Consider the following 26,811-nt stretch of genomic DNA (forward strand, 5'->3'; position numbering starts at 1 on the left):
AGCGACTCAGGACACAAACCAAGCAGAGTTACACCTACGACTTATTTTATTGTATTTTATTTGCATAAACAAACTTCGGGGCTTTGCTAAACAGGAACTGTTCAAGTCAAAACAAACCAAACTCTAGCTGGTGTGTGGGGAACAGCACAGCAATCCTGGGGAGAGGGACAGGGGGAGCACGGGCACGACTGTGACTCCCCGCCCAGGCTCACGACCTGGCCGGGAACCCTCCACAAACTGCTCCAGAATATCTTTTAAGTACAAGATAAAAAGAAATGCACCCTAAGGGCCATCCTCAACCAGCTCAGGAGGAATCTGCCTTTTGGTTTTATAAAAAGATTAATAAAAAATATTGAAAAATTCTCATCTCTGTTTATATTTTTCCCCAAGAAGAATTCGGAAGTTCCTTAGAAAACTGTGTCACCTTGGAAAGGGCACTCGGGTCACAACCAGCTGCAGGGAGGAGACACAAATGCTACAAGCAGTTTGGGGTCCAGCACACACCAGGCCTAATAGTGAACACAAACAGTGGCCAGAAGTAGGGTGTAATTTTTTTTTCTCTTTTAAACCATGCTAATTTTGTTAATTTCCAACATAAAAGGAAAACAATCATTTTTAAAAGGCCCTAAACTCAACTGTTACATAAAAAAAAAGTTTAAAAAAAAAAAAAAGGTCATAGGAGTTTGGTCCCAACAAGTGAACGTTTAGATGTTTACTCACATGCTTCATTGTTTTCTTATTTATAAGAACCAAAAATAGTTTCCAAAATTATCTCTGAATTGATGTTGCTACGTATGTAAAGGCCTAAAATAAGCAGAATTTAGAAAACTGAATATACAATAAGGGAGGAAAATTTGAGCGGGCGAGTGAACCCCGACTGTCACTGGGTCAAATTATAAAAGAGAAACAAAATGTCAGGACTGGTGGGGTCAGGTGAGCACAAACTGAAACCACATCGTCCTCAAAGCCTGTTACCAAAAAATAACCGACCATCCATAAGGTCACAAAGAAGGGAAAAATCTGGGGTCTCACCCAGCGCTTGACCGTATCCAGTCCAGAAGGGAAGTCTTTGGGAAGAGAAACTCCAGGAGTGGATCCGAGCGTAAATGATGGATCAGTCCCAGTCCGTGCTTGGGGAGGCTGAACTCTGGAAATGCAGTTAAATAACGTCGGGATGGTTTCCGAGCTGCTCTCCAGGGCTCTGCTCAGCACGTGGGGATCACCCTGACACCCCAGCACCAGCCTGACCCCTCCCCTCCTGCCAGGGCTCCCAGAACCGCGCAGACCCCGCGGCTACTCGGCCGTCGTCTGCAGGGCGTCCTTTTCCTCCCGGTTTTCCGTTCCGCTTTCGTCGTCTTCGATTTCTCCCTCTTCCCCACTGAACTTGTCATGAGCCCACTTGGGGCTGGTGCTGGACTTGCGGAACATGAAGCGGCCTCTTCCCCGGGGGAAGGCGCCGCGGCCGCGGCCCCTGTTCACCCACTTGTCCGTGCCCTCGCCCTCGCGGTCGTCGTGCTGCACGGGAAGCCAAGGACAGCAGGTGAGACAGGCTGGCACCGCCCTGCACCGCGCCTCTGCAACCGCCCTTTGGGATCCACTTAATGGGAACCACTCTACAGGGAGCAGGAACAAGCTCTCTTTAGGCAGGAGCCAGCAGCTTCCTGTGAAGCATCACCCGAAGCCCTACCTGGTGTGTCGGTGACAGCTGGTGGCCCCAAAGCACCTGAGACCGGACACACCTGGAGCACGTGGGTGTCTCAGCACCCAGGTACGTACCAAGTAGTACTTCTTGCTCTTAGGCGTGTACTCGGGATCCCACTCCTCCTCCCTGCTCCGCTTCTGGAAGTCATTGTTGCCGCCGCTGTTGCTGTTGTTGTTGCCTGAAAAGTTGCCTCTGCCCCATCCTCTCCCTCGAGCTCTGAACTGCTGCAACAGCAACACAGGGGAGAAAAATAGAACGGCTGCAGAGGCGGCACCCTCGCACCCCAGTCAGCTTCCAGAGGTCCAACACCCCTTCCCTGATCATCCAAAACATCTTAAAAACCTACCACTAAAGCAACAGGACAGCACAGTTTTGGGTTTTTAGTTCATCTGATCACACAGCACATCACAGTCCCTATAAAGCTGCTGAAGATCAGGTAGAGGCATTTCCAGGGCAAGCCCAAGCAGGTGAGACCCCTCTGTACATGGACCGCAAACATGAGCGTGGCCAAGCCCCAACAGAAGCACGGCCTGTGCCCATCGGGCTGCTCAGCATCACTAACACAAAGAAACTTCCAGGCTTTGTGCTGCTCCTCCCATCTGGGATTTGCCACCCACAGAACATCCCCAGCAGCCTGGTTCATGCCTCAGACCTGGAGTGATCCAACTAGAGCTCATCACCCACAACCAGCCATTGCCTCAAAGCTGCCCTGGAGGAGAAGCCCCAACTGAAGGAGTAACAACAAAACAGCCATTCCTGCCCACTTTGGGAATCAGCCCTCGGGACAGGGGTGGAGAACATTTGGGGCAGGTGTGGAGAACACTTACAAAGGTTCCTCTCGCTCTTCCTCTCTCATTTGGACCAGTGAATTCCTTAGTTCCAAGCCGGGACTTGTCAAAGCCTGTGGAGCTCTCCTCCCTCTCCTCAGTCTCCTCAGGATACTCCTCTGCTTTGACTGAATGAGAGGACCACGAAGACGATGAGCTGGATCTGGACCTCTCCCGCACCCGTCGGTGTTTCCTGTTTCAGTGATGGGAATGGAGGGGAGTGGGACACAACAGCATTAGGAACTCAGCTGTGACCCATCTGATACAGAACCACTTCATTATCACTCCCTTATCAATGCCACGCTCTCCTTTTCCTACTACAAGAGGAAAAGCCATAGTAAGAGCTCAGGCTCTAACACAGGGCCCAAGATCTTTCCAGAAGGAGCTTGTTGCTCCTTCCTAAGGTGTTTACACCATCTGCTCTCAGCTTAGCATGCATCCATGGAGTTTTTTAATCAAATGGAAAATTAAGCTAATAGAAAAGGATTAAATGAACATCAAAGCCAACTCATTTAAACATGGCTGTTTCTCTCTGACACAACAGGAACAAGAAGGAAAAGTGACTCACCCATCCTGACACATGGAGCCTTCCCATCTACCTTTTACAATTATTTAGTGTTTCTGAGAGATACAATGATAGCGAGACGACACGCAGAGGGGGTAGCTCAGGCCACTGGAGGAGTTATGTCACAGGTGCACAACTGTGTGTACAACTGTTGTACACGATGTCGTCTCCAACCTGAGCAGCAGAGACACGAGAAGCACAAGGAAATGGCTACTGGGTTTCCTACATACTTTTTCTTTGAGCCTTTGTGACTTTTCTCCGTTTTCTCAGCTGATCTTTCCCTTGAGTGACTTGAATCTCTCGAGTCCACCGACTCCCTGGATTTATCGCGTTTAAGATCTCTTTCCTTATGTTTTTTACGGCGTTCAATATCAAGGCGCAGATCAACAGGGTCGTCCTTATATTTCCCTTCAGCCTACAAATGCAGGGGAGAGGGAGGGCAGAGTTGAACACAAGGTCTGCAGTGCCCCAGCTCAGCACCATTTACTTTGCTACTGACTGCACAGACTTCTGGAGAACTGGAGTTTAACTGAGCACTAATCAATATTCCACTTTAAGATGTCAAATAATGCACTATTAAATTAAGTTTGCCTTTGTCAGAATTCAATTTTCCTACTCTTAAAATCCCTGCTTTTTAAATTTTTAATCTCCTCTTTAAACAGCATTAAAATAAACAGTCTGGAAGAGGGGAGGGAGACATGGAAGCTGACACTTATTGTACACCACAGCCAGTGAGGATGTGAACAACTTGGGAATCCCATCCAGCTGATTAGGGATCACAAGTACAGTGTGGCAGAGCTGTCTGACAGCCTGTGGGTGCTTGGTCCCACCCAGCAGCACCTGAGGTCCTGCTGACAGCCTCACCTGGCAGGGGCCAGAGGGATTTTAATCCCAGGTCTAGAAGTGACACTCTGGGAGAAGCAAAAGCTCTTTGCTGCTTGGAGATATCCAAGATTAGTGATCCAAGGGGCAGGAGAAGGCCAGTGAAAGGCAGCATCCAAGGGGTCTGGGAGAAGGGCAACATCCCATGGATAAGGAGGCCTTACTACGTCTGTCAGGAAGATTTACTCGATGCAGATGCCACCTACAGCTCCTTCCCCTGGGCCGGAGGGCACCGTGTGACAGGTGCCACAAAGCCCCACAGACACACTGTGTGTCTCCCACAGTCCTGCCAAGTCTGCTACAGCAAGCTGGTGTCTCACAGAGCAAAAACCCACCAGCTGCATGAAACATTAAAACTGAATTTACATTGCTAATTAAAAACAATCACAAAAGACACCTGGTAATGCTTGCTTTGAGCTGTATTTAAATTGGTACTTCAAGAAGGGATTAGGAGTTTCTTTGGGAAAGGAGTAGCTGTTTTCCCTGCGCCTCCTTTGAGCCCTGTGGCACCTGGGTGTGATTCTGCTGCCTGCCTGAAGTGACAGTGGCTGTGGTTTGACAAACAGGTAACTGGGCAGCAGGAGGGCTGCAGGAAGCCTTACACCATGTTGGTACCAACACCCAGCCTCAGCCATTGCTACTGCATTTACACAACACTCATCCTGGGAACTGTATGACTTGATATGCAACATACATCAAATTAATCATCTTCAATTAAATACAAAAGGATTAGTAATTCTCTAGCTGTTAAATTTTTTACTTACATGAGTTTCTAACCACTTTTTTGTTTAAATAAATATGTCAAATAACGCAGGAGTGAGAGCAGGCATTTTGTTTTGGTATTTTGCTCTTCTACTTTCCCCAGGCAAAGAGCTTTAATTTCTACTCTGAGAATAAAACTGCTCCCAACACGATGGATGACAGATAAGTGACAAAATCGGCAGCAGCTCCCTTATGTGGCACAGCAAACACCTATTTGGGTTTGGGAGGGCACGTCTGTTTCACGGAAGGCTGGCGAGCTGTTTGGAAACCACGTTTATAACACACTCTGCCAAGCTGATGCTCAGAGTTCAGGCCCATCAAATCCATCTCACCATCGTCCATGTCAAGCCACAAGTGTGTTTGGAAAAAATCGAAAACAAATATGAAACAAGTAAGGTTTCAGCAGGACTGGTTAAAATCTCTTCAATGTAAATATGTATGAAGGTGAATAAACAAAGGTTAAAATCTCAAACATTTTACGTTAAGCCTTTTTTATGATTGTTTACAGTGAGTGCAATGGCTTAACATTCATCTACTCAGCAAAGCTAAAACACTCAATCCCAAATGCTCTGGATCTAAGACAAGTGCTGAATGTTAAAGTAACAGCAATCAACAGAAATGGCACAGTCAGTTGTTAGAACAAAATTTATCATCTGCTTAATAGTGTATCTGCTTTAGCTCAGCATTTAGTTTTACTTTCCTCTTTTTGACATGCATGTCTTTGAAAACATGGTTGGCAATATTGCACGTAACAATGGAGTTAATCATACTTACAAGCAGAAAAATATCACAAAAAGTCTCTTCTCTCATCATGGGCACTTGTTCCAAAAATCCTCTCTTTTTTCTCAAGCTCACCTCAATTGACTTTGGGGTCATTTACCATAGTCTAACCACTTCACAAAGGTTGTTGATACATTTTTAATAAAAATTAACCCTTTGTAGTTCATTTTTAGAATTATGCCCATCCTTAAAAGAAAAACACAAACTTAAGTAGAGAGTAATTTAAACAAAAACATCACTGTTAAGTTCATGCCCAATGCACTCATTTTGTTGAATTAAACTAATCAGAGTAACAGTTCACCTTGAAGCCAGGATCTCTGGAGCTTTTCGATTCCTCTTGAGAGAATCCATGTTTTCTAAAAGTACTGGGAGATATATCTATCCTCCTAAAGAAAAAAAAAACAAACCACACAGATATAGCCTTGCTCATAAGAAGAATCTGAAGATTTTAGATCAAATGTCACTTAAAGCAAACCAGTATTTCCAAATGTATTTAAAATTCCCTGTATTTTTCCTTTTTTGTTGTTTTTTTTGGCTGAAGTTAGTTATATACTTGAATTATTCTGGAATTATTCCAGAGTTTAAGAAATGAAATCTGGAATACCTCTGCAATATTAAGACAGTGTCTAACAGCACCAACCTGTGGATTTCAGGGCTCTTTTTGTTTTTAGCTGCATCTTGCTCCATTCCTTTCTTTAGATATTTGGTAAAGCGTTCGTTCAGTGTCATTGCTGAGGATCCAAAGTGATGCTCTGCCAGGGGTTCAAACAAACAATGCCAAAATATTAGTGCCAGTTTTGTAAAAAGACAAAGCCCACCCATCCCACAGCTTGTTAAAACCCAGGTGCAGGACAGTGAAGCACCGTGGGGATGAGCTCTAATGCTGCTGACAAATTCCAGTTTCAATTTTTGGTGTTCCAGTGAAATGAACAATTTCCTCGAGTGAGTCACAAATTCATCAGAAGATCCAATTCAAGTCCCAGACTCTGAATATTTCTCAGGTAAAAGCAAGAACACCTTCTGCCTGTACAGAACAGTATTTATGTAAATAAAGACGATCATGATCATGCTGCTGGTCTCATCTCTGGAATATCTGCTGGAAAACAACTCCAGGCATTTTAAGTGGACAAACCCCACTTATTTGGTCAAGGGAAGAGTGAACCTTCCCCGAGGACACACGGACTCCTGACCCACCTCTTACATGATGGACTATAGTCACTATGTGCTGAGCAAACAGCTCAGAAGGGCTTCGCTGCGACTGAGCCGACTGGATATGATGGAAAATGGAACGGAATTCCTGCTCCTTCTTGTTGCTGTGCACGAGATCCCGGCAGAGCTTGCGCTCCTGAGCCAATATGCCACTGGGACTGGAAAAAGAAGAGCCCATGAAATAGAAGAATGGGGTGAAGGGGAGAAGTTTAAGGTGTTTTAATTCTGCAGAAGCTGGGAGCTCAGTGATGGTTTATGTTGTTATTAGGGAGGCACCCACAAACACTCAAAAGCATGAGCAAGGAGCTCCTTTAAACATCCCTAAACACACTGCTCCAGGTTACTGTGATAATTCAGGTCACTGTTCTAATGCTGCATGGAGAATAAGCGTAGTAAAACACATGGCAGAGAATCAAATGGATTTAAGCAGCACAGTAACTCCCCTGCACAACTCAGCTTCCCTCAGCCAAAAGCCACTGAGTACCTGACTCCATCTGGGACTCTTCTCAGAGCCTGGTGCATCCTAAACTAATCTTACATCCAGTCATAGCAAAGGTTAGGAAGAAGTTAAATCTCCAGCTCCCCAAACCACAAACTGTGATGCAATATTGCTTAGCCTTCCTCACACTTGGCAAGCACATGGGGATCTCAGGAAGATAAACAGGAAAAAACATCATTGCTGGGACTGCTCAAAAGCTGCAGATCCTTACCGTGCAAGATCCTCATCGAAGGAATCCATTCGAATATTGACCTGGGCCTCACGAGTAATGGAAAAGGAGGATTTGCCAGGAGTTAGCCCCTCTACTTTGGTGCTTGGCTTCTCCTTCACCTCAGAAGCCTTCCTTGGTGGAGGGGAAGAGCTTTTTTCCTGGCTTGACTTGTAAGTGGTCACTCTAAAATTCTTTTCAGGTACAAAACCCCTGTGACCAGGTTCAGCTCTCTTGGATCCTGGTCTCTCTTCTTTTTTGGATCTTTCAGAATAGCTTTCCTCCTCCATTTCATCAGGTTTCCTTTGCTTCTCTTTTCCAGGTGGCAGGAACACCACACCTTCCCATTTTCCTGACCTATCCTCTTCTTGACTTTTACCTGAAGTGGCTACGACTTTAGACATAAATTTGGGCTCATCATCAAATTCCGAATCTTTCCGGCCCTTTGCCTTGTCTTTCTTGTCCTGCTCATCTGTTTCATCTTTCCCATAATGACCTTCCTTGTGGAACTCTGGGACCTTGAGCTTGTCAAAGTCATCCCTGAACTTGTAGCGCTTGGGCGACTGGCTGCCGCGGTATCCCTTCTCCGAGTCAGCTTTTGATCCATACGAGTCAGATTTTGCCTTTCCATCTGTTGATCCCAACTCAGAGAAATTCCCTTTTTCTTTACTTTTTTCTTTCTCAGCATTTGTTACTTTCTGGTCTTTGTCTTTTCCATTCTCAGTCTTCTGCTCTTCCAGATACCTGGTTATAAACAGACATTACAGGAGGTTTCTTATTAGAGATCAACAAGGTCAATAGCTCAGTTCAGAGTCAAACTTCAGAGAACACCAAGCTATTCATGTACAGAAAGCTGCCTCTAGGCCCTAAAATAATTAAAATGTCAAGCAGATTACTCAGCCTGAATTCAGACTTTTGTTCTCACTAAATTCAGCAAATGTACAAGGAGATGGATATGCAGAACTGATGGAATGAGGCTCGAGAACAAATCAAACCCAGCTGACCCACAGATGCATTGGAAGGAAAAGAGGAACATCTTACCCACTCCGTTTATTTACTTACAAACCTGGTTCAGGAGAACAACACATCAAACCTTTCAAATTGGCTGTTCTGCTTTAAACAACACACTGGAAATAAAAGCCTCAAAAGCTACTTCAAATTTGGGATGCAAGTTTCATAGGTAAGCTAAATATTTCATGACAGACTGCAAATACAAATAAAAGCAAACAGGTTAACAGAGGAGAATATGCTGCTGGGAAAGATAAAACACTTCTGGTGAGAACAATTCAGCTGGTTTATAGCATCTGAACAGTTTTAAAGCATCCACAAATCAAAACCCTGTCTCTGTGGGACAGCAGGAAAGCCCACAGACACCAGTTCAGTGCTTTGGAAGGCCCAAAGAGTCACAGGTGTTTTTTCCCTTCTCTTTGGAAATTTCAGACATCCTTGATACAGAATCAGATCAAAACATCTTTAAAAATAATAAAGACTTGAAACCACTTATGAATGGTGCTGTATCTTTTAAAACAAAGTGTCACCTTTGGGCACAATCTGCAGTGGACAAACCAAGAGAATGATGGAAGCAGATGCCTTCTGCATGGAAGGCTGTCTTCATTCTAGAGATGAACTTGGTGCTTTAGTTTCTCATCCAATCCACATACACAGGCACAAGCACTGCAGCTGCACCTGCCTCGGGCTGCTTGCAGCAGGATATGCAGTAGGATTTAATTAATTCCTTTCAATTTACATTACCTAACACAATTCCAGAAGGCAACACTAAGAATGTCTACAACCAACATGTAAATAACCAGGAAATGTGAGCTTCCATCTCCTTGGGCAATCTTCACTTCGAGTGTTCATGGGCTATGACCATTTTTGCAGGGAACATATACAATCTTTAGAACTATCCAAGCTGGAAAACCAATTCCAACTTCCTACAACTCCGGGCTGTCTGTATTTTTTCCCTAATTCAGACAGGCCCAGGCCCAGAGCTGGCAGTGCACTGGCACAGCTTCCCAGCTGTGGACTCTGCCCCAGCCCCTCGCCCTGCTCATGGGGAACATCCACATGTGCAGCTGGGCTCCTCCAAAACATCCCAAAAAATAACCCAGCACCACAAAACGCATCACTTGCCTCTTGGAGAAGGCTCCTCCCCCGGGAGCTGTGCCCTCCTCCTTCGGAGTGGCACCATACAGCGAGCTGACAGGTGTGGGGCTTTTGCACACCGGGCTCTTCCTCGTGGGGCTCATTCCTGCCGAGCCGTGCTCGAAGGGGCTCTGGTGGGAGCCCCCCTGGAAGGAGGTGGAGCCGCCCTGGGCGGCAGAGCCCATCGGGGACGGGCTGGAGCGCGGCGGGCTCGGCTTCTGCACAGGGCTGGGCCGGGGAGAGCGCCGGCGCACCACGACCGACTGCAGCGGGCTCTTGAGGGCAGGGCTGCGCTCCCGGGGGCTCAGCTCCGACACCGACCCTCTGGACGTGGAGCCTGTGCCGTAACTGCTCACATCTTGCCACGGTTTTGATCCCTCGGATGCCTTGGCATCTTGAGCCCCAGCTCCTGAAAACTGCTGCTCCTTAGACTCGTCTCCTTGGTTATCTCCTGCGGCCTGGGATGCCCGGGCATCCTTGGAGGATGATTTCTTCTCCTTTCCAGATTTACGCTTGGAAGACTCAACTCGACTGTGATTCGAGGATGAGCGGGAAGAGGAAGACCTCCTTGACCGGTCGGAAGATGACTTATCAGAATTCCTGGAATGACTTCTGGACCGTGGGGAAGGAGACCTTCTCTTGGGCGAGCGGGAGCGTGACCTCCCCCTGCGAGGGCTGTAGGCCTGGCGGTAGTTTTGCCAGTTGGACCTGTAATTCCCATATCCTCCTCGGTTGTACTGGCCCCAGGGATAAAACCCTCGGTTTCGGCCACGGAAATAATAGGGTCTCCGGTATCCTCTGTTATGGCCTCTGAAATCCCGGTTCTGATAGACTCTCGGATGGTTCCTTTCTCTGTTATGAGATGGAGAATAGGATCTTGAACGAGACCTAGAACTGATAAAAGAAAAAAATTTCACAAATGTTTTATATTATGGTTTCTTTTTCTGATTTATTTCTGTAGTTTATTCTTCTGCCACGACTTTTTATTTGAAGACTTATTAAAAAAAGAATTTGAAAACCTCACTTCTAAGCTTTTAAAAGAAATTTCTTTGGTTTACCCTTATCTGATTGAGGTATTATACTCTGCCGTGAATAAACTGCAGTGGAAATAACTTGTACCTGTGATACTGTCAAATATTTGATTTCAGGATCATTGCAGAGACCATGAGAGGCACACACTGCTCTCCATTTTGCTGGGATGAAAATGGCTGCTATCCAGCTTCAGAAGAAGTGACAGATCTCAAGCACCCAGCCCTTAACAGCTCAAGGTCATGGTTATAACTCATCCACAAAGAAGTATTTTTTCATGCAAATCATGCTACTGTTACAGACCCCAAATCTTCCTCTCGTGCCCCAACTTCACACGTACTTTAAAATTCTGATAACCCAGATGAAACCTCACTTCTCTGTCACGCAAGTTAAACAAATGGCTACACCTCCACAGCAGCAGGGCAGCAGCGGGGCGAAGGGCACGCTGCCCTGTGGTTTGAAGCTCCCAAAGGCGCATCCCACAGCACAGTCCCGCGGAGCTCCGGGAAGGGACCGCGCTGCGACAGCTCCGCCGGGAGGCGCCAGGCGGCGCTGTGGGCGCTCCCGCCCGCACAAATCCCGGGAAAACGCAGATTCCAGGGGCCGACTGCCCCAACAGCCTCTCCCACCAAACCGCTGCGCTGCTGTGACCTTGTTTAAAGCTCCCACTGGAGCTCAGATGCCAGAGCTACAGGAAGGACTGGCCAAAGTAGGAAGTTGAAATAGAAAAGAGATTTTTTCCGAATGGAATTTTAGTGAATAACATTCACTGGAACGGTTTCCACGGCCCTTTCTTGCTTTCCGAGCTCTGGCTCTGACACACACATTGGTCGTGCTCCAATGGACATGAACCTCCTCACACAGATCTCAGTGCTGCCCCTCACCTCTCACACCCCAAACCCCCAGAACCAAGGGAGAACCACCTGCTGTTGGAATTCCTGCACAGTTAGCACACGTGTGCAGTCAGGAGACGAACTTTAGTTCTGTTTTAATTTCTTCCTCCTACCAAACAGGTCACAGTTTAGCAGGAAACTCTTGTTCATACTCCAGTCATTGCTAACAAACAGCTTAACAATCATTTTAACAGATTTTTCAATCCTTCAAACTTATCTGAGATATTTCTTCATTCAAACAACAGCAACCAGAAGGAAAAGCAGAGAGGCAGGAGGCAAGCACCAGTTATAACAAACTCTAGTCCAAGGCATGAGGAACACAGACGCTCAATTTTCAGACAAGTGCTGCATCTGTGATCAATTATCAGCAAGGACCTGTCGTATGATGCTTCCAAAATCTGTTCTAGTGCTTTTAGAGAGGCTGCAGAAGAAAGATCTCACTCCAAAAGTTGCAGACACTATTTACCAGAAATCTTTTTATAAAAATACAGTAAAAGTTATACAGTAAAAGAAACACCAAAAGTGATAATTCCCCCAGCTCTGCCAGCCCCCAGAACTGTTGGCACTGCACTGCTCCAGGGCTAAATCCCCAGCATTTACAAGAAGTGAGAAACAAAGTCATAAAGAAAGCAGGAGATATCAGGCAGACTCCAACACAGCACTGTAACTTAGGAGAAACAGCAAACCTACCAAAGGAAGAATAAAACAATTTGTGGTGCATCTTGAAGTACACAGCAATGGCCTTTTATGCCAAGATCCCACCAGACCTACCTTGGAGAACATCCCAAGGCCAGGCAGGGGGGCTGGGCTGGGCTGACTCGCTCCATTTGGACTTTTTTTTTTTTAAAGAATTATTTATAAAGCAAGAGTAGCTTCAGCAGCAGCACAGAGGGAACAATCATGTTTGCACAGAGTGCCTTTTTCCCAACTGCCAAAGTTCCTTCACAGCTAGGAGATATTCCCAAATGAGCACTGATCTTCCAGCATTCCGGCTTCCTTCTGCAAAGGGCTCGGTTGGACTCAAGTCTCCGCCTCTAATTTAGTTTTGTCATGTCCTTCTTTCTCCAACTGTACACTCATTAGAACCTCTGTACTTTAAGAATCTCTAACTGGTAACACTTGCATGCGTTCACAGCCCAGCAGTTCTCAGAATACGTGCTATTCATCTGAGTGAAAAGGCAGGAGAACACCATTATACCCCGTCCAACTGGAATGGCTTTGCCAGATGCAGAATGCTTAGCCAAGAGAAAAGGAAAAAACAGATATCCATGGAAGACACAAGCCTGTAACTGGCCTGTTCAGGAGCAATCCAGGGAGACAGGAACAACTATTAAACACATTAATGATTTCTTAAAATTAACTGCAGCAAAATTATCTTAATCCACTTTATCCCTCCAGAAGGATCTTTCCTGTTACCTGGCTCTTGCATGTTGAGGAGAGGGACAAAGGAATATCAAGAACTGTCCCCACCTTTCACAGCAGTGTCTAAAATTGATATTAAAACTTGCTTGAATTCACTTCTCAAGAGGGGAAAAGCACACGACGTCTGCAAAGGCCCCTCGAGTCTGGGATCAATTGCATTAAAGCCTTAAAAAAGCCAAAGTCTCGAAAGATCTTGACTGGGCTGACAAACATCTTACTCTCCTAATTTATTTATTTATTCACAATTTATTCTCCTAAGTCATTGAAAACACCCAAACAGCACAGGTTGGCAGGAAACAGCCTGAGACACAGGACATTATCTGTCCTGGGATCTAATCAAAGTCTTTCCCTGGAAAAGAGTTAAGTGACAAACCACCTGCAAGGGAGGAAAAGCCCTGTTCCACCCTTTGGCTCCAGGGCTGCACATACTCACCTCAGCCTGCGCTTCCTTGACCGTGAGATGGAGCGGGAACGGGAGCGGGATTTGGAGAAGGAACGGGAGCGGGATCTCGATCCAGACCTCGAGCGGGAGGAACGGGATCCAGACTTGGATTTGTTAGTTTTAGACATCTTTGCAAGCACTTGTCAGTGCACCTGAGGGAAAGAGGGAAATAGAAGTATTTGAGAAATGAAGCATGTGGCTGATAGGAGACAACAGGCAGCACCTGGCAGGCTGACAGACTCCAGGGACACGGAGCTTGATAAGGCTGGAAATAGGAATGTTTGAAGTGCCTGCTAGGAACAGATGAATGGTTCTGGGCTCAGAATAGAAGGTTTATTTCAGTCTAAGGAGGAAAACTGCAAAAAGAATAAAAGGCTCTAAACCCAGAGTTTAATGAGAGCGTGACAGTTGAAAGCACCAAGTTAATACAAACCTGGGAAGAGGCAGGGCCACGCTGCTGGCTGAGACAAGGCCACCTCTAGAGGCAAATTAGCCCATGGAAGTGAAAATTCCATGTAATTGCAGCCACATCCCTGTCTGTGCAGCCAGCTGCCACTGCTTTAAAGGACATGGAAGAAATAAAAAAGCTTACCATCAAAAAACCCACCCCATAAACTTTTATCTAAACTTTCAGAGGAAATAAGAAAAGAGTTCATACTCCAAGACCCAGGAATGTGACCCTGTTCGCACAGCTCTGCTCAGGTTCAATCCTGTCCTCTCTGCTTGTGCAGTTCCTGCAGTTGCTGTGATCAGTCACCAGCATGGATCACCCAGCCAGGAGTTCTGTTGCAGCCAAAATAAATCAGATGTCCTTCCAAATATTCAGAGACAGAAGAGATTACACTGTAGCACTAAATGACTCAAAATAGCCATAATTATGAATTACCTGGGCTATTTTCAGGCATGTATCCAGGTAAAAGATAGAGAGTCGCTTAGAAGATGATTCAGGGCATAGTTTGACCACACAAATCTTTCAGTTACACCCTCCCTGATCTGTTCTCTTATACCAACGAGTGAAATTTGCATTAACTGCACATTCACTAAGTTATCAACAAACTTCCCAGCTAAAATGACTAATGGGAAAGAGCCAGAAATAAAAATGAACTATGTTAGTACAAACTTCATCTTCTTTTTACCCACTGATTAAAAATAGAGACATTCAGGTACATAAACACAACTGATCAAGTGCTGCTGCTGTTATATCCATTTTAAGGAAATTCCAGAGGACTGACTTGCAATGCCTTCACTTCCAGTCGCTCTCCAAAATTACATATATGGTTACCAAAGGCTCCAACTTCTGCCAAGGCACTTCCAGGAAGAACACAATGCCCAGCACAGGAGCAGCTGCTGGGAGAGTGGGTGGTGTTCATCACCAGAACTGGGACTTTCTAGAAACGGGAAGTTGGCTTTTATTTTAAAAAATCACGTTACGTGTTCCTGTTCTTCCCTTTCACTATATTAAAGATGCTAGATCAATTCAACTGAAATATTCCAATATATTCCACATCACAAAGCATGCAGAAAAAATAGTAAAATTAATGCTTCCTGTTCTATTAGGAAACAATAGATGTTTTAATCCCTGTTGCCCCAGGGATGAAAATCAAAATACACCGCCACTAAGAACCAAAGTTTGTTCTTGTGCTTGGTCATTTTTCAGGGAAAGAATGCGTGAAAGGATAATTTTTAAGTATTTCCTTTTAATTTACTGAGTATGTCTGTTGAACCAGCAACACTTCCTACTCTGTTGGCCAAAAAAATCCAACGCTGAGCATTGGAAAGCAAAACATGGAAGAGGAGCAGAAGAAAGCAATGGTAACAGGAACTACTCCAAGATACAGAAGCTGTGGCACTAACTCTCAGCATATCCCAAGAAGACCCCAAAATAGATTTTAAAAATATCACTTTGATCTGTTTAAGAGTTTTTGTCTTTCACTTTGATCCACAGCACTTCCCAGCCAAACATCACCCTGGTGTGTGCAACGTGTGCCAAACGCTCACGTCTTGGAAGGATTCTTTATCTTTGCCAACATTTTAAAGTTGATTCATTCCTAACACATGAGGTAACTCCTACTAGGATAGAAACAAAGTTGCTACGCCCCATCAGCACTCAAAAGGTTAAACAAACTGCACACTGGAGTCATGGCAGCTCCCCTGAGTTAACTGCAGTTGTAAACTTACTGTGATACACATTTAGTTTTAAGAATGACTGGAACATATAAAATATGTTCAGCAAAATACCCTGCTCTGAAAGCATCTGTTCTTATATATAAAAAGGATTTTATATTTTTTAAATAAAGAGGTGCCTGTAAGTGAAGCAAAGGCAAACTGAGAACAGCAGTGGCTGCTGACCTCCCATTCCCATTTTTCCCCTGCCCACAGAGCTGTGCCCAGGGCACGCAGCTCCTAGAAATGCTGTGTCTGGCCCTGAGCAGAGACTGCAAGCAGCAGCAGCACTTGCACAGTGCTATGGGGACTTTCCTTAACAATCTGCCCTGCCAGAGTCCCATTTCCTTCCTACAGCTACAGGACCTAACACCAGCTCCACCTCACCTGGGAAGGGATGAGGTTGATCCGGCTGCCTGATCCAGATCTCCTCTCCCAGCAGACAAGTGTGACTACACACATCTGGAGGGCATGTCCTGCTGGAAGCATTGCCAGGGATTTTCTACTTTTGTTTTTCCATTTGCTTCTTCTGCAGGCCCAGCTCTAAGCTGTCCAGCAGATCTTCCCAAGGAGTGGAGTCTCCCATCCAAAAACATTCGCTGGTTTTGGATGTGATCTGTGTGCTGAGTTTAAAAGTTCTGGTAAGGCATCACACCCTGGGAAACAGATACCTGACAGCTTGTTCATCTGTCATAAAAACCACACTGTATAGAGCAAACTTTGCCTTCTCCATTCCCCAATTCTCAGGGCAATCCAGCACACCACTGATGGAAACAATAGAGGACCAAATGCTCCCACTAAAGCGCCAGATGGACTTTACCCGGAAGGCAAACTATTGTCAGTAAGCAGTGGCAGGAAAGTTAATGTTTTACCTCCTGACAGAACTCAAAAGACAAGCTCAACTCTGCTCCAAAGCAATGAAAAAGAGTCACCATTGAGAGTCTCTCACTGCTATGCACTTCCATGAGCTTCCACAGCCTTGGAATTTAGATGTTCACAATAGTTAAGGAAAACTTTTAAGGTCACTGCTGGAACCACTGCAATGCTCAAGCAAAGAACAAAAGCTGGAGGAGGGCACATGGCAGAATATGGGATTTAACACTTACATCAGTGTGACATTTAATACTCTGGTCAGTTAAGGTATCTGGGGAAGCAGTGCTCTTCTCCCAAAAATGACCAGGGTGTAAATCCAAAGATTAGTAAATATAGCATTAAAAAAACAGAAAGAGGTACTACTTCTTCCAGGACAGCCAAGATTATTTCACTAAATTGTTCTACTTTACCCTTATATTTTGCAGTTACTTGGGAAGACAAGCCCAAACATTCCAAGACACAAAGCTGAGTTTTTTCTTCTAAACCTGCTCCGTATTTTTTGCACAGCAACATTATCAATGAAAGCAGAATTCTACCATCAGTTTAACTCGCAGCGTGCCCAGAAGAGAAGTGATATAAGAAGATCTATTCCAAATCCCAAGACAGGCAGTTTTACCTCTTGTGAAGATTTTATTTGCTTTGCCTACCTGCTTGAGCAGGCTCACACCTTGCACCCTTCTGTCAGATTTCACTGTCTCAGCTTTGTCACTTATGAAATCAGGAAGAAAACCTGAAATGAGAAGAAAATACACCTTTGTACATGCATTGCTGTACTGCCACCAGAGATGAACTGGCTGCCCTAAGCTCCTGCTGCACCCAAAATGTTCATCAGATCCCCAGTGTTTCAGAGAGCACATACACTGCAGTTGACCAGGAATTTTTTCATGGACTTCTATGGAAAATGTAGGTTTTAAAATGATTGTTGATGCTTTCAAAATTTTAAGTCTTCTTCCTTCCTTGCTCCACCCTCCCCTGCCCCATCCCACCTCCTGTGACACACATCTGTCAGTGCACCTGTACAGCCGTGCTGGAGCCATTTCTCTCAGCCCATTTGAATGGTCTTACTGGGCTCAGGACTAAGGATTTTCCCATATTGTTAAAGGAATCCACAAGCCAACAGAAACAATTGTTTTCCTGACAAATCCTCCATCAGTATATCGCCATCATCCAAGGGAGCCACCAGTCCACTGGGAGCTTTTCTGACAGGTCTACAGTTACATTTCAGAATCCTTCCATGCACTGCTGGAGGGGTGGAGGTTTTAGAAGAGAAAACAACATTAAACACAACCTCAGAAATTACTCCATGTTATTAAACCTCTGATCTAACAGCAAGACTGTCACTTACTCTCTGTTCAGCCATAAAATAGACTTGTTTAAAGCTATTAATTTCTTGTCCTTACTTCACTGAAAAAGCACATTTTTCAAGTAGCTTTTAAACCTTTCTCTGAACTGGTGATTAAGTCCTGTTCTCACCTAAGAGGGAAGGTGATGTTGCAAAGTGTAGCTAGCGATTTTTAAATCCTGCTTACCAATCATGGGAAAAAGCCACAAAGAACAGCATGCCACATACCTTTTTTATTATTTTTACTGTTATCTTGTCCATCTGTCTAAATGTCCGTAAAAAGAAATCTCACCTTATATCTTACAAACACCTTTGACTTCCAGCCTTTCACAGTGGCAGAAGGAGTTTGCCATACCCATTATTTCTTGCTTTGTAACAGAACACTTGGGCTTTGGGGTTTTTTTGCCTATATCCCAAACACCACTGTTACCACCAAGTTTCGGTACAATCCCACACACAGAGCAAAACCTGGATTCTCCTTTGGAGAAAAATACTGTTCTTGTGTTTAGAGCACTACTACAGAAAAAGGAACCAAGTCAACACACAACAGGCAGGAGTAGCAAACCTTTCTTCCAGATAGGGAAAGGAAATTGGGAAACGTGCTCAACGCTCTCTGCTGAAGTAGAAATCATAGTCCAGGAGTTTCTTATTCCAGAACACTGTAAAGAACATTTCCATGTGCCAAGTCATGGGTCAAATGAAGAACATTGCTGGTTGTCAAAAAGCCTTTTTCCAGGAATTTGTTCCCTGTTTCCAACTGGCCTGTATTACTTTATGACTCTTTCCATCTTCCACTCCTTTGTTCAAGGTCTTTCAGGCAGCACATGTCGGGATTTCAGCCCTTCCCCAGCTGCTGCAGAACAGCCCTGCCCAGAGCAGCCAGCTGGCACAAGTTCCAGCTGAGCCCACTCCACCCCAAGGTGTCAGTGAGGATCCTGCACACGGAGCACCACGGCTGTTGGCCAGCTTGGAGAGGGAAATACAGCACACACCTCCCTGCCAAGGCAGCTGTTTGTGTTCATATCTGAGCATAAACCCCAAAACACCTGGAAACAAGTGACATGGCTTGTGTACATACCTCAGACACGAGCACAGCGTGGTGAAATTCCTTACAGTGGTTTCCATTTATCACATGGTGTTTGCAAACACTCAGCTCATAAATATTAAATGTCTTGTGAAAGCATTTGTAGAAAGCTCTATAGAAGCATGGTAGGTAAACAAAAATTTGCTTTCTTCTGGCCAGCATTTGAGTGAAGCTGTTGTGGTTTATTTTGCTGTGAGGCCCAAAGTAAATGAGGTGGCACCTCATTAGAGAGCACATTTCTGCCCAAGCCTCTTGGCATCCATTTGGTGTCACCAGCACAGACATTCAGCTCAGGAGGAACAGCTGAACTGCTCCTTCATTTGCTCAACACCCTCCATTATCAGGGAAGAAAAAAAATTAATTCGCCTTCTGCCAGCTCTACAATTCCTAATCCCAAGCCCCAAAACCCAAACAAGATTAGTTCATTCCAAAAAGAAAGGAATAATCCCACAAAACACCTTACAAAGTGCACTCTGTACAATGAGGCAACAACAATCACTGCAAAAATAAGCTCATAAAGAGCTGCAGCTCTCTCCATGTCCCTGAAGTGCAGCAGCAAGTACAGAGAGCAGACTCCTCTTTGTTAGCTCAGAACCCAACTCTTAACACCTCACTTTCTACTGGATTCTTTCTCTTCAAGCTAACCTTAAGTACGTTCTTGATATCAACTTGAGGGGAAGGGAAGAACCACCTGCACAGCTCCTACAGCCAGCCAGGGAAGAGCAAATTAAAATGTTATTTCTAATCAAATTTCATTGGGGGAACAAAAAGCAGAAAGACTTCTATTCTCAGATTCAGCGTATGTTTTCAGAAGATTTATGATGCACATTAACTAAAGCTACAGCTACACCTACCGACCTCCTCACCAAAAGATGTCCAGACAACACTGCTAAAAGAAATGACCAAAAACCCAACCACAAAACAGTGTTCTACTCTGACATGTGCCAAACACGCTTGGGGGAAAACAACCAGAATTATTTTGCCACAGCAAGAGAAACACAAATTTGTCAGCAGCAGTTTCAATTTCTCTCTAGTCTACGTGCTTTCAAAACTAAGATTTTCCTTCCAGCACATTTGGGTTTTCACACCATTAAACTAATCCCTGAAGAAGTTTAACCCTGAGCTCCTGGGTTCAGATAATTAGAAGCAGGTTCTATGGAATGGTTGGAAGAGTATTTACAGGTTCTTCTGGAAAGGACTGATTCTGCAGACTGCAGTGCTGAACAACCCCTTTCCAAATAATTTGACCAGCTACAAACCCCAGTCAGTCACTTTTCTGAAACTGGCTACTTGAGAGAAACTATTTTATAAATATTTGAGCTTAAAAAGTCATATGCTGTTATTCAGACAGTTTAGTGACAGGGAGCTCAAGGAAACAATCCAAGAAAAAGCTGATTAGAAATCTGGGTGGTTTTGTTACAGAAGCTGGGTGGCTGGAATTTCTGTTAAACACAGAAGAAAACATCCATAATTCTTAAAAAAAGGGAAAAACCTATTTCATCAGCTTCTTCCTTCCAAATTTACACAGCTTGGGAAAAGCAGAAAGATCAGGTCTTTCCCCAAACTGATAGCTTTCTCACAGCACAGCCCTACTGTTCTGAGCAGCTTTGGATGCAAACTGAAGCTCTGACAACACTGCTGGGGGGCTGGGAATCTGTGCCTGGAGTTTTGGAACCCCCACAAGAAGCAAGAAGTGGTCGAATTTACTTTTCTTAAGAAAACTATGCACAAATCAGTTAACTCAAACAATTCAAACTTGTGTGTAAGTGAAGTTCTCAGCAAAGGGAGGATGAACTGCGCCCTCGAGGACATTTCCATCCTCTCAGGTGTCTGCCAGCTGGAGACCAGCAGGCTCCACACACACTTAAAAAACGTGGAAGTTCTGCTTCCAAATAGACAGCAAGTAAAAGAAAAACTGTTTGATTGGGGACTCTTTGGAATTTCTTCTGCAACACACAGTACAGTTACAGCCAAAACAGACTCTCCTGAGGGATTATAACTCTCCACACGTTTAACCTATGAAAATACCAACTCCAGCAAATTTCATTTATAAGCTGAAAAAAGCAAAAATACTCTCATATTCTCAAGCAAGCACTTCACTTATCTCTACCTTAACTGGAATCCCACTACCTTAGGGGGAAAACAAGGAAAAGGATTTCCATGACCTGGTATGACATTTAAAGTTCTTTAAATTTTTTTTTTTAATTGTGGCATTATTGTAAGCACAAGGCACCAGACCAGGCCATCTCTACACTCTGCCAGGCTTCGAAACAGAGGGAAATGCCTGTCCACAGGAATCCTGTACATATGGAATAAGCTTATTTGAACAACTTTCCGTGCTGTGTTCACGTACCTTGTGCAAGTGTCCCATCAAATCTGGTTCTAAACACTGCTTTCTTAGAAGCAATTGACCTAAGTAAAAAAAAAGAAAATCAAATTTAAACTAAACCAGACACTGGCAAATCCTCCTATTTTAGCAGCACAGGAAAGGATTGTGATTGTAGCCATTCATCCCAGCACCGATTCCCAGCAAAAAAAAGGCCACCAAAATAACATCATCTAGTCAGACAGTGCATACACAGGTCTTAACTTGGGAAACCAACCTCACCCACAGCCCCACAGGAGCAATTACTCTAATTATTTCAGGTGTAAATTACAACGTACACGATGCCACCTGGTATCACATGTCCAGCCCCCTGTTAAGGCACAGCTTAGTTAACATCCTTAATGCTGAGCCTCAGTCCCTGGAGCACAGAATTCCAGCCTGACACACCACACTCCCCCATCACCTTTAGTGCTCCCAGAGCAGACACTCCCGGGGGGCTCCTTGCCCCGGTTTCCTCTGCTGCTTTCACTCAGCCAAAGGCAGGAGTGACCCAAGGCAGCAGCGGGAGCAGTGGCCGGCCGAGCCAGCTCCGGGGGCTCTTTGGGATGTGCGCACCCACCTCACCCTGTAAATCATGGCAGGCTAAAAATGGCCGGGTGACGAATGTGGAGGTGAAATTGTGAGCAGGGCACTTGCTCTGGGATCACTGGAGCCACGAGCAGGGCTGTGCACAGGCCTCACTCTCGGACACCGCAGAGGTACAAGCTGTGTTCATGTGTGACAGGAGCAAGGACATGAAGAGAAAACCCCTCCTTGGGTAGGAAACAACTCCCAGTGCAGCCGGCTGCCACCTCTGTGTGCCATTAGCTTCACTTTTTTTTTTTATGGCCCGGCAGCTTCCGGTTACCATGGAGTGAGGCAGCGCAAACACCATTCCCAGCTGGCACGAAATGTGATCCCGTGATTTCACTATTCATAGCTCTGACATGATAAAGCTAAATTAAGCAGGAACTCTTAACTTCTCCAAGCTCCCAGCAGTGACTCCCCCCACGCTCAGGCTCTGCTAACACAGTTTCCCTGTGAGGAGGGGAAGGATGTTTCCTTTACGGTAGGAGACTCCAGACCCACACACCCAGCCTGTCATCCGGAAACAAAATGGCACCGGCTCCTTCCCAAGCACCAATTCGGCCTGGCACCAGGGGGAACAAAGACTGAGTTGCTAGGGCCAAATTTAACAACTTCCTCATCTTAGGACCCACTACAGAACCCCACAGAGCAGTTTAAGCCTTGTTCCCAGGCCCATCCAGCACAGGCACCACCATGTCCAGGAACAGGGGCAGTTCAAGGGGCACTGCCACAGCCCCACTGCCACTGGCAGCTGTCACACAGCTTGGCACCATCACCTGGCACAAGCTCCCCGGGGAGCCAGAACAGCTTCTGCAACCACCACCACCATTCCTCTCTCTTCCAATGCCTGTGGCCTGAACTGTGTGGCTAAATATCCTGAAATTCCTGCATCATCAAAGAACTCCCTGTACCGCCATAATTCTGAGGAAACCGCACGACCCAAACCCCACGTTCCTGCCCTGCCACGTGCAGCCATCAAACACAGCTCAGGATACTGTAAACTTTTCCAGAAATGGAGAAAAAGTTCAAGGGCTCCGTGGCTGCTCAAACAATTAACGAGTTGCAACACGACAAACTGTCATTTCCCAAAGACAAAGCCAAGTGAGCTGAAAAATACTCAAACTTCTGGCAAAACCACTCTATTCCTTCAGGGATACAACTATGGAACACCACGGCCTTACAACGAAAAGCATCCTCAGGCTTATCCAGTGTGGCTCAGCCCTCCCTAGGCCTCCCAAAGCAACATTTCTTTGACAGCAGAGAAAGTGGGAGCAGGTAAACCACATTTAGATCAGCTGATGTGCATAGATTGTCACAGCCTGGTGTTTTGTAACTGTATCTTTTTTGTTTTCTAATAGCAACACCCATGTCAGTGTTCACCAGCTTTCCTGCAGCCTCAAATATCTCATGGTGAGCCCACATGCCTGGCCTGACCCAAATGACTGTTTTCTTTAATACTTTACACACTCCCTGACTTAAATGAGCTGGAGAGAGCAGCAGACAGCTAAGTTATATTATCATAACCCCAACAGCAGAATACCCATTTTATTTACAATACACATAAAGCCTTACTTCCATGAAAAAGAACTAGAAGTGAAGGTCAGGGCACATGGCTGCTCCAAAACCCCAGTGTCCAGGGAAGCCTCTTCCCAGACAGCATTTGCTGAAGCACTGACAGCAGAACTACGTCTTCCAGAACTCACGGAGAGGCAGGGAATTAGGAAGGATGGAAAACAGCGGGAAGTCACCAGGGTGTAACTCAGCAGAAACACAGGCAGGACTCCTGCAGACAAAGAACACGGGCAGGGATCCATTGTCACTTGCACCTGCTGCTGCCAACACAGTCTGGGCAGACACTCGGCTGCAGCCAGAGCTGCTGCTGCTCCCAGGCTTTACAGCACCTTGGAAAGGCATCTCCTTCCCAGGGCCAGGTCATTTCTTTATAGCTTCATTTAGGCTGGAAAAGACTGCCAAGATCATCGAGTGAGCAATCCCCACCTTGCCATCCAGCCCAGAGCACTGAGTGCCACATCCAGGTGTTCCTTGGACACTTGCAGGGATGGGCACTCCAAACCTGCCTGGGCAGCCCCTTCCAATGCCTGACCACCCTTTGCAACAACCTGACAGGGAAAAGGTTTCCTCTTTGGATCTCTGAACAAAAAGCATGTGAAAATGAGATAAGGGGCAGCAAGCCCTCAGCTGCCCTGTGCCTCCCTCATCCCAAGGACAGGACCCCCAACTGGAGGGGAAGGGTTCAGACCCCAGAACTCTGCAACCCCCTGTGACCAGATTGTAGCATTTCCAAATCACTCACGAGGAACAGATACCAAGGCCCATCCACTGGAGCACTGCCTCAGGAGCAGCATTCCCAACCTTCAGCTTCCTTAAGACATTGGAGGTAACTGTTCAAACTGAGTTCTTACTTGCCCTCCCTGTTCCTGCTGAAGTAGGGACAATAATTCCCAGAAGGAAGGACGCAAATCAAAAATATGCAGCAGCACCCAAAGAAATGTTAGACAAAAATCACAATACCCTAGACCCTCCAGAAGATCCTAGGACACAAAAAAGTATATTTGCAAAAGCTCTCTACAGCAACTGTCTTGTTTTGTCCTCTTATCTGCTGTGAGATTGTGCAACTCATAAGAGAGGTCACAAAGCCAGCCATTTCCTCGCTCCATGCTGGGCACCTGTGAAGTTCCAGAGCAGGACACAGAGGAACCATGGAAGACTCCACGAGAAGACACTGCTGTGTCCTAGCACTTGCTTTCCTGTGCCTGCAGCTGACTCCCTTTGAGGGAACCTGAGAAGCAAAGCTTTGAAACACCTTTTGAGTGAGTGGAGCCAAGCTTATGACACCCAATCCCTGGGAGCAGCTCTCCCAGCCCAGCACCCACCAACGGCACAGTAAAGCCCACCCAGCATGTCACACAGCATCAGCATGTCACACTGACACAGCATCTGCCTTAGCTCCCCGTGAGAGGGAATTCTCAGGAGTCCTTCCAGAGAGCAAGTGGATGATTTAATTGTGCTCTCAGGAAAAGCAGCCTGAAAACGTCCATTTGCTGATGTGACCCTGCAGCCTCTGCACTGCTGCAGCAATAAAGGCTCTCCTCTTCCACCACCAGCTACAGGACAACCCAGAACATCTTCCAAATGGTTTTTAATTGCTTATTTCAAGGAACAAACCTGTTCTTGTGCCACAGCACCTGGCACATCACTGTACACATAAAAATCAAGGAGTCCCCCACCTCTGACAGGTCCTGAGAGGATGCTGTTGCATACACACCACACACACGAGTTCACCTGCTCCTCCCAAGGCAGGGCATAGGGAATAGCTTCACACTGAAAGTGGGCTTGGATCAAAGATTAGGCAGAAACTCTTCCCTGTGAGGGTGGTGAGGCCCTGGCACAGGCTGCCCAGAGAAGCTGTGGCTGCCCCATCCCTGGAAGTGCCCAAGGCCAGGTTGGATAGGGCTTGGAGCAAGCTGGGAACCATGGCAGGGGGTGGCACTGGATGAGTTTTATGGTCTCTTCCAACCCAAACCATTCCATGATTCTGTGATTTTATGGAGCACGGCTTATTCCAGACTTATCATGTCACTTTCTACACAAACACCCAGAAACCAAGAGGACAATTACAATCACCTTAGGTAGGCTTTGAAATGCATTTGTAAAAGCCTCAAACACGTTCATTTCCCCAAAACAACATGAACTAGCAGAAAAAGCCTTTATCGGCCCAAGGAAAACGAAGACTCAGGCTTCACACGTGTGTCTGAGCCACTGCAACGCCCCTTCTGCCACATCGCCTGAAGTTCAGCCGAACTTCACGTTAAAGCGAGACGCAGAGCAGGCGGTGTGAGAGCACACATCCCGCACCGGGAATCGGGCGGTGCCGAGCGCCGGAGCGGGAGTCACACACCAACTGGGGCTGGGACGCCAGGTCACGGCTGCGGCCTCCCCGAGCTGCCGCTCCCGCAGCCCCGGCCCCGCCCGCCTCCCGAGCCGCCGGCAGCACGCGGAGCCCCGGACACCGGGATGGGACCTCCGGGACAGACCGACGCAGGGAGGAAACTCCGGCGGCGCAGCCCAGAGGCGGGGGCGGAGGACAGGGATCTCCGGGAATGGGACAGAGGAACAGCCTGCGAAGATCCCAGCGGAACACGAGCGGCCCCGGGAAAGGCCCGGGCGGGCCCAACCGGCCCCGGGGCCGCGAGGAGGCGCCAAGGCCTGGCCGGGCCCAGGCCCACCACGAGGCGCCGCTGGGGCCGGGCCAGAGCGGTCGCGGGAGCAGCGAACGAGCCTCGCCCGGGGACATGCGGGCCCACGACACCGGGGAAGGGGGGGGGAGGGGGAAGGGGGTGCAGCGCCGCGGTCAGGCCCAGGAGGGGCGGGAGGGGCGAGTGGGCAGAGGCGGGGCGAGGCGGCTGCTGATGGCCCGGGGAGGGGGACGGGGGTAAGGAATGCTCCCGGTGGCAGCGCGCGGGGCGGGGCAGGGACCCCGCGGACTCCCCGATCTCCCTGCACTCACCGGCGCCGCTTCGCCGCGGCCCCTCCGCACCAGGCGCCCCCTCCGCCTCCGCCTCACGCACTTCCGGCCCGCGCGCGCGCTCTGCCCGTCCGCGGGGGCCGCCGGGAGCTGTAGTCCGGCCGACTCTGCGCGCTCCCTGCGCAGCTGCTCCGCCGCACTATAGCTCCCGGCGGGCTTCGCGCACGCCGCTCCGTCACTTCCGCCCCCGCCCATGGCGCGGCAATGCGCGCAGCCCTTCCGGCGGGGAGCGGGACCGCGGGCGGGAAATGGCGGAGGGGGTGGTGACGGGGCTCGGCCTGGCGTCCTCCGCCGTGTGGGCGGGCGCGGCGCGGCTCCTCGCCGAACGGGCTTTGCGGGGCCTCTCTCGTCCAGCCCTAACGGTGCGGGCTCCCGGTTTGTCCCACGTGCGGCTCCTGAGGGCCCGAGAGGGAAGGGGCAGCCCTCGGACAGGGCCCTGCTTGCAGGTGGGACTGCCGGGATGAGGCCCCTCACGCCCATCGCCG

General features: G+C 47.2%; 1 protein-coding gene across 9 annotated transcripts; it reads right to left on the minus strand.

Moving 5' to 3' along the window:
* Positions 1-41: 41 nt before the first annotated feature.
* THRAP3 (thyroid hormone receptor associated protein 3) lies at positions 42-26,394 on the minus strand. Of its 9 annotated transcripts, XM_069036043.1 has the most exons (15): positions 26,309-26,393; positions 21,181-21,239; positions 17,049-17,131; positions 14,024-14,176; positions 13,799-13,923; positions 13,357-13,517; positions 9,568-10,473; positions 7,438-8,178; positions 6,713-6,885; positions 6,159-6,270; positions 5,820-5,904; positions 3,325-3,509; positions 2,530-2,722; positions 1,777-1,926; positions 42-1,515 (listed from the first exon to the last, which is right to left on the minus strand). In XM_069036043.1, the coding sequence occupies exons 6-15, from the start codon at positions 13,491-13,493 to the stop codon at positions 1,294-1,296; spliced, it is 2,904 nt and encodes a 967-aa protein (XP_068892144.1). In that variant the 5' UTR covers positions 13,494-13,517; positions 13,799-13,923; positions 14,024-14,176; positions 17,049-17,131; positions 21,181-21,239; positions 26,309-26,393; the 3' UTR covers positions 42-1,293. The 9 variants fall into 9 exon arrangements, with proteins under 9 accessions (XP_068892144.1, XP_068892145.1, XP_068892149.1 ...); XM_069036044.1 differs by lacking the exons at positions 13,799-13,923; positions 14,024-14,176 and adding an exon at positions 17,416-17,640; XM_069036048.1 differs by lacking the exons at positions 13,799-13,923; positions 14,024-14,176 and having other exon boundaries at positions 42-1,147; positions 26,309-26,394.
* Positions 26,395-26,811: the final 417 nt, after the last annotated feature.

This window comes from Aphelocoma coerulescens, chromosome 23, assembly GCF_041296385.1.
Source record: "Aphelocoma coerulescens isolate FSJ_1873_10779 chromosome 23, UR_Acoe_1.0, whole genome shotgun sequence".
Lineage (NCBI taxonomy): Eukaryota > Metazoa > Chordata > Aves > Passeriformes > Corvidae > Aphelocoma > Aphelocoma coerulescens.

What these genes read in the sequence shown, in the direction of transcription:
- THRAP3 (XM_069036041.1), bottom strand. Translation starts at nt 13,493, where the DNA reads ATGTCTAAAACTAACAAATCCAAGTCTGGATCCCGTTCCTCCCGCTCG. An exon ending in TCAAGGAAGCGCAGGCTGAG is followed by an intron (nt 10,474 to 13,356) that starts GTGAGTATGTGC and finishes TTCTTTTATCAG; the next exon opens with TTCTAGGTCTCGTTCAAGAT. An exon ending in AGAGCAAGAAGTACTACTTG is followed by an intron (nt 1,516 to 1,776) that starts GTACGTACCTGG and finishes CTTCCCGTGCAG; the next exon opens with CACGACGACCGCGAGGGCGA.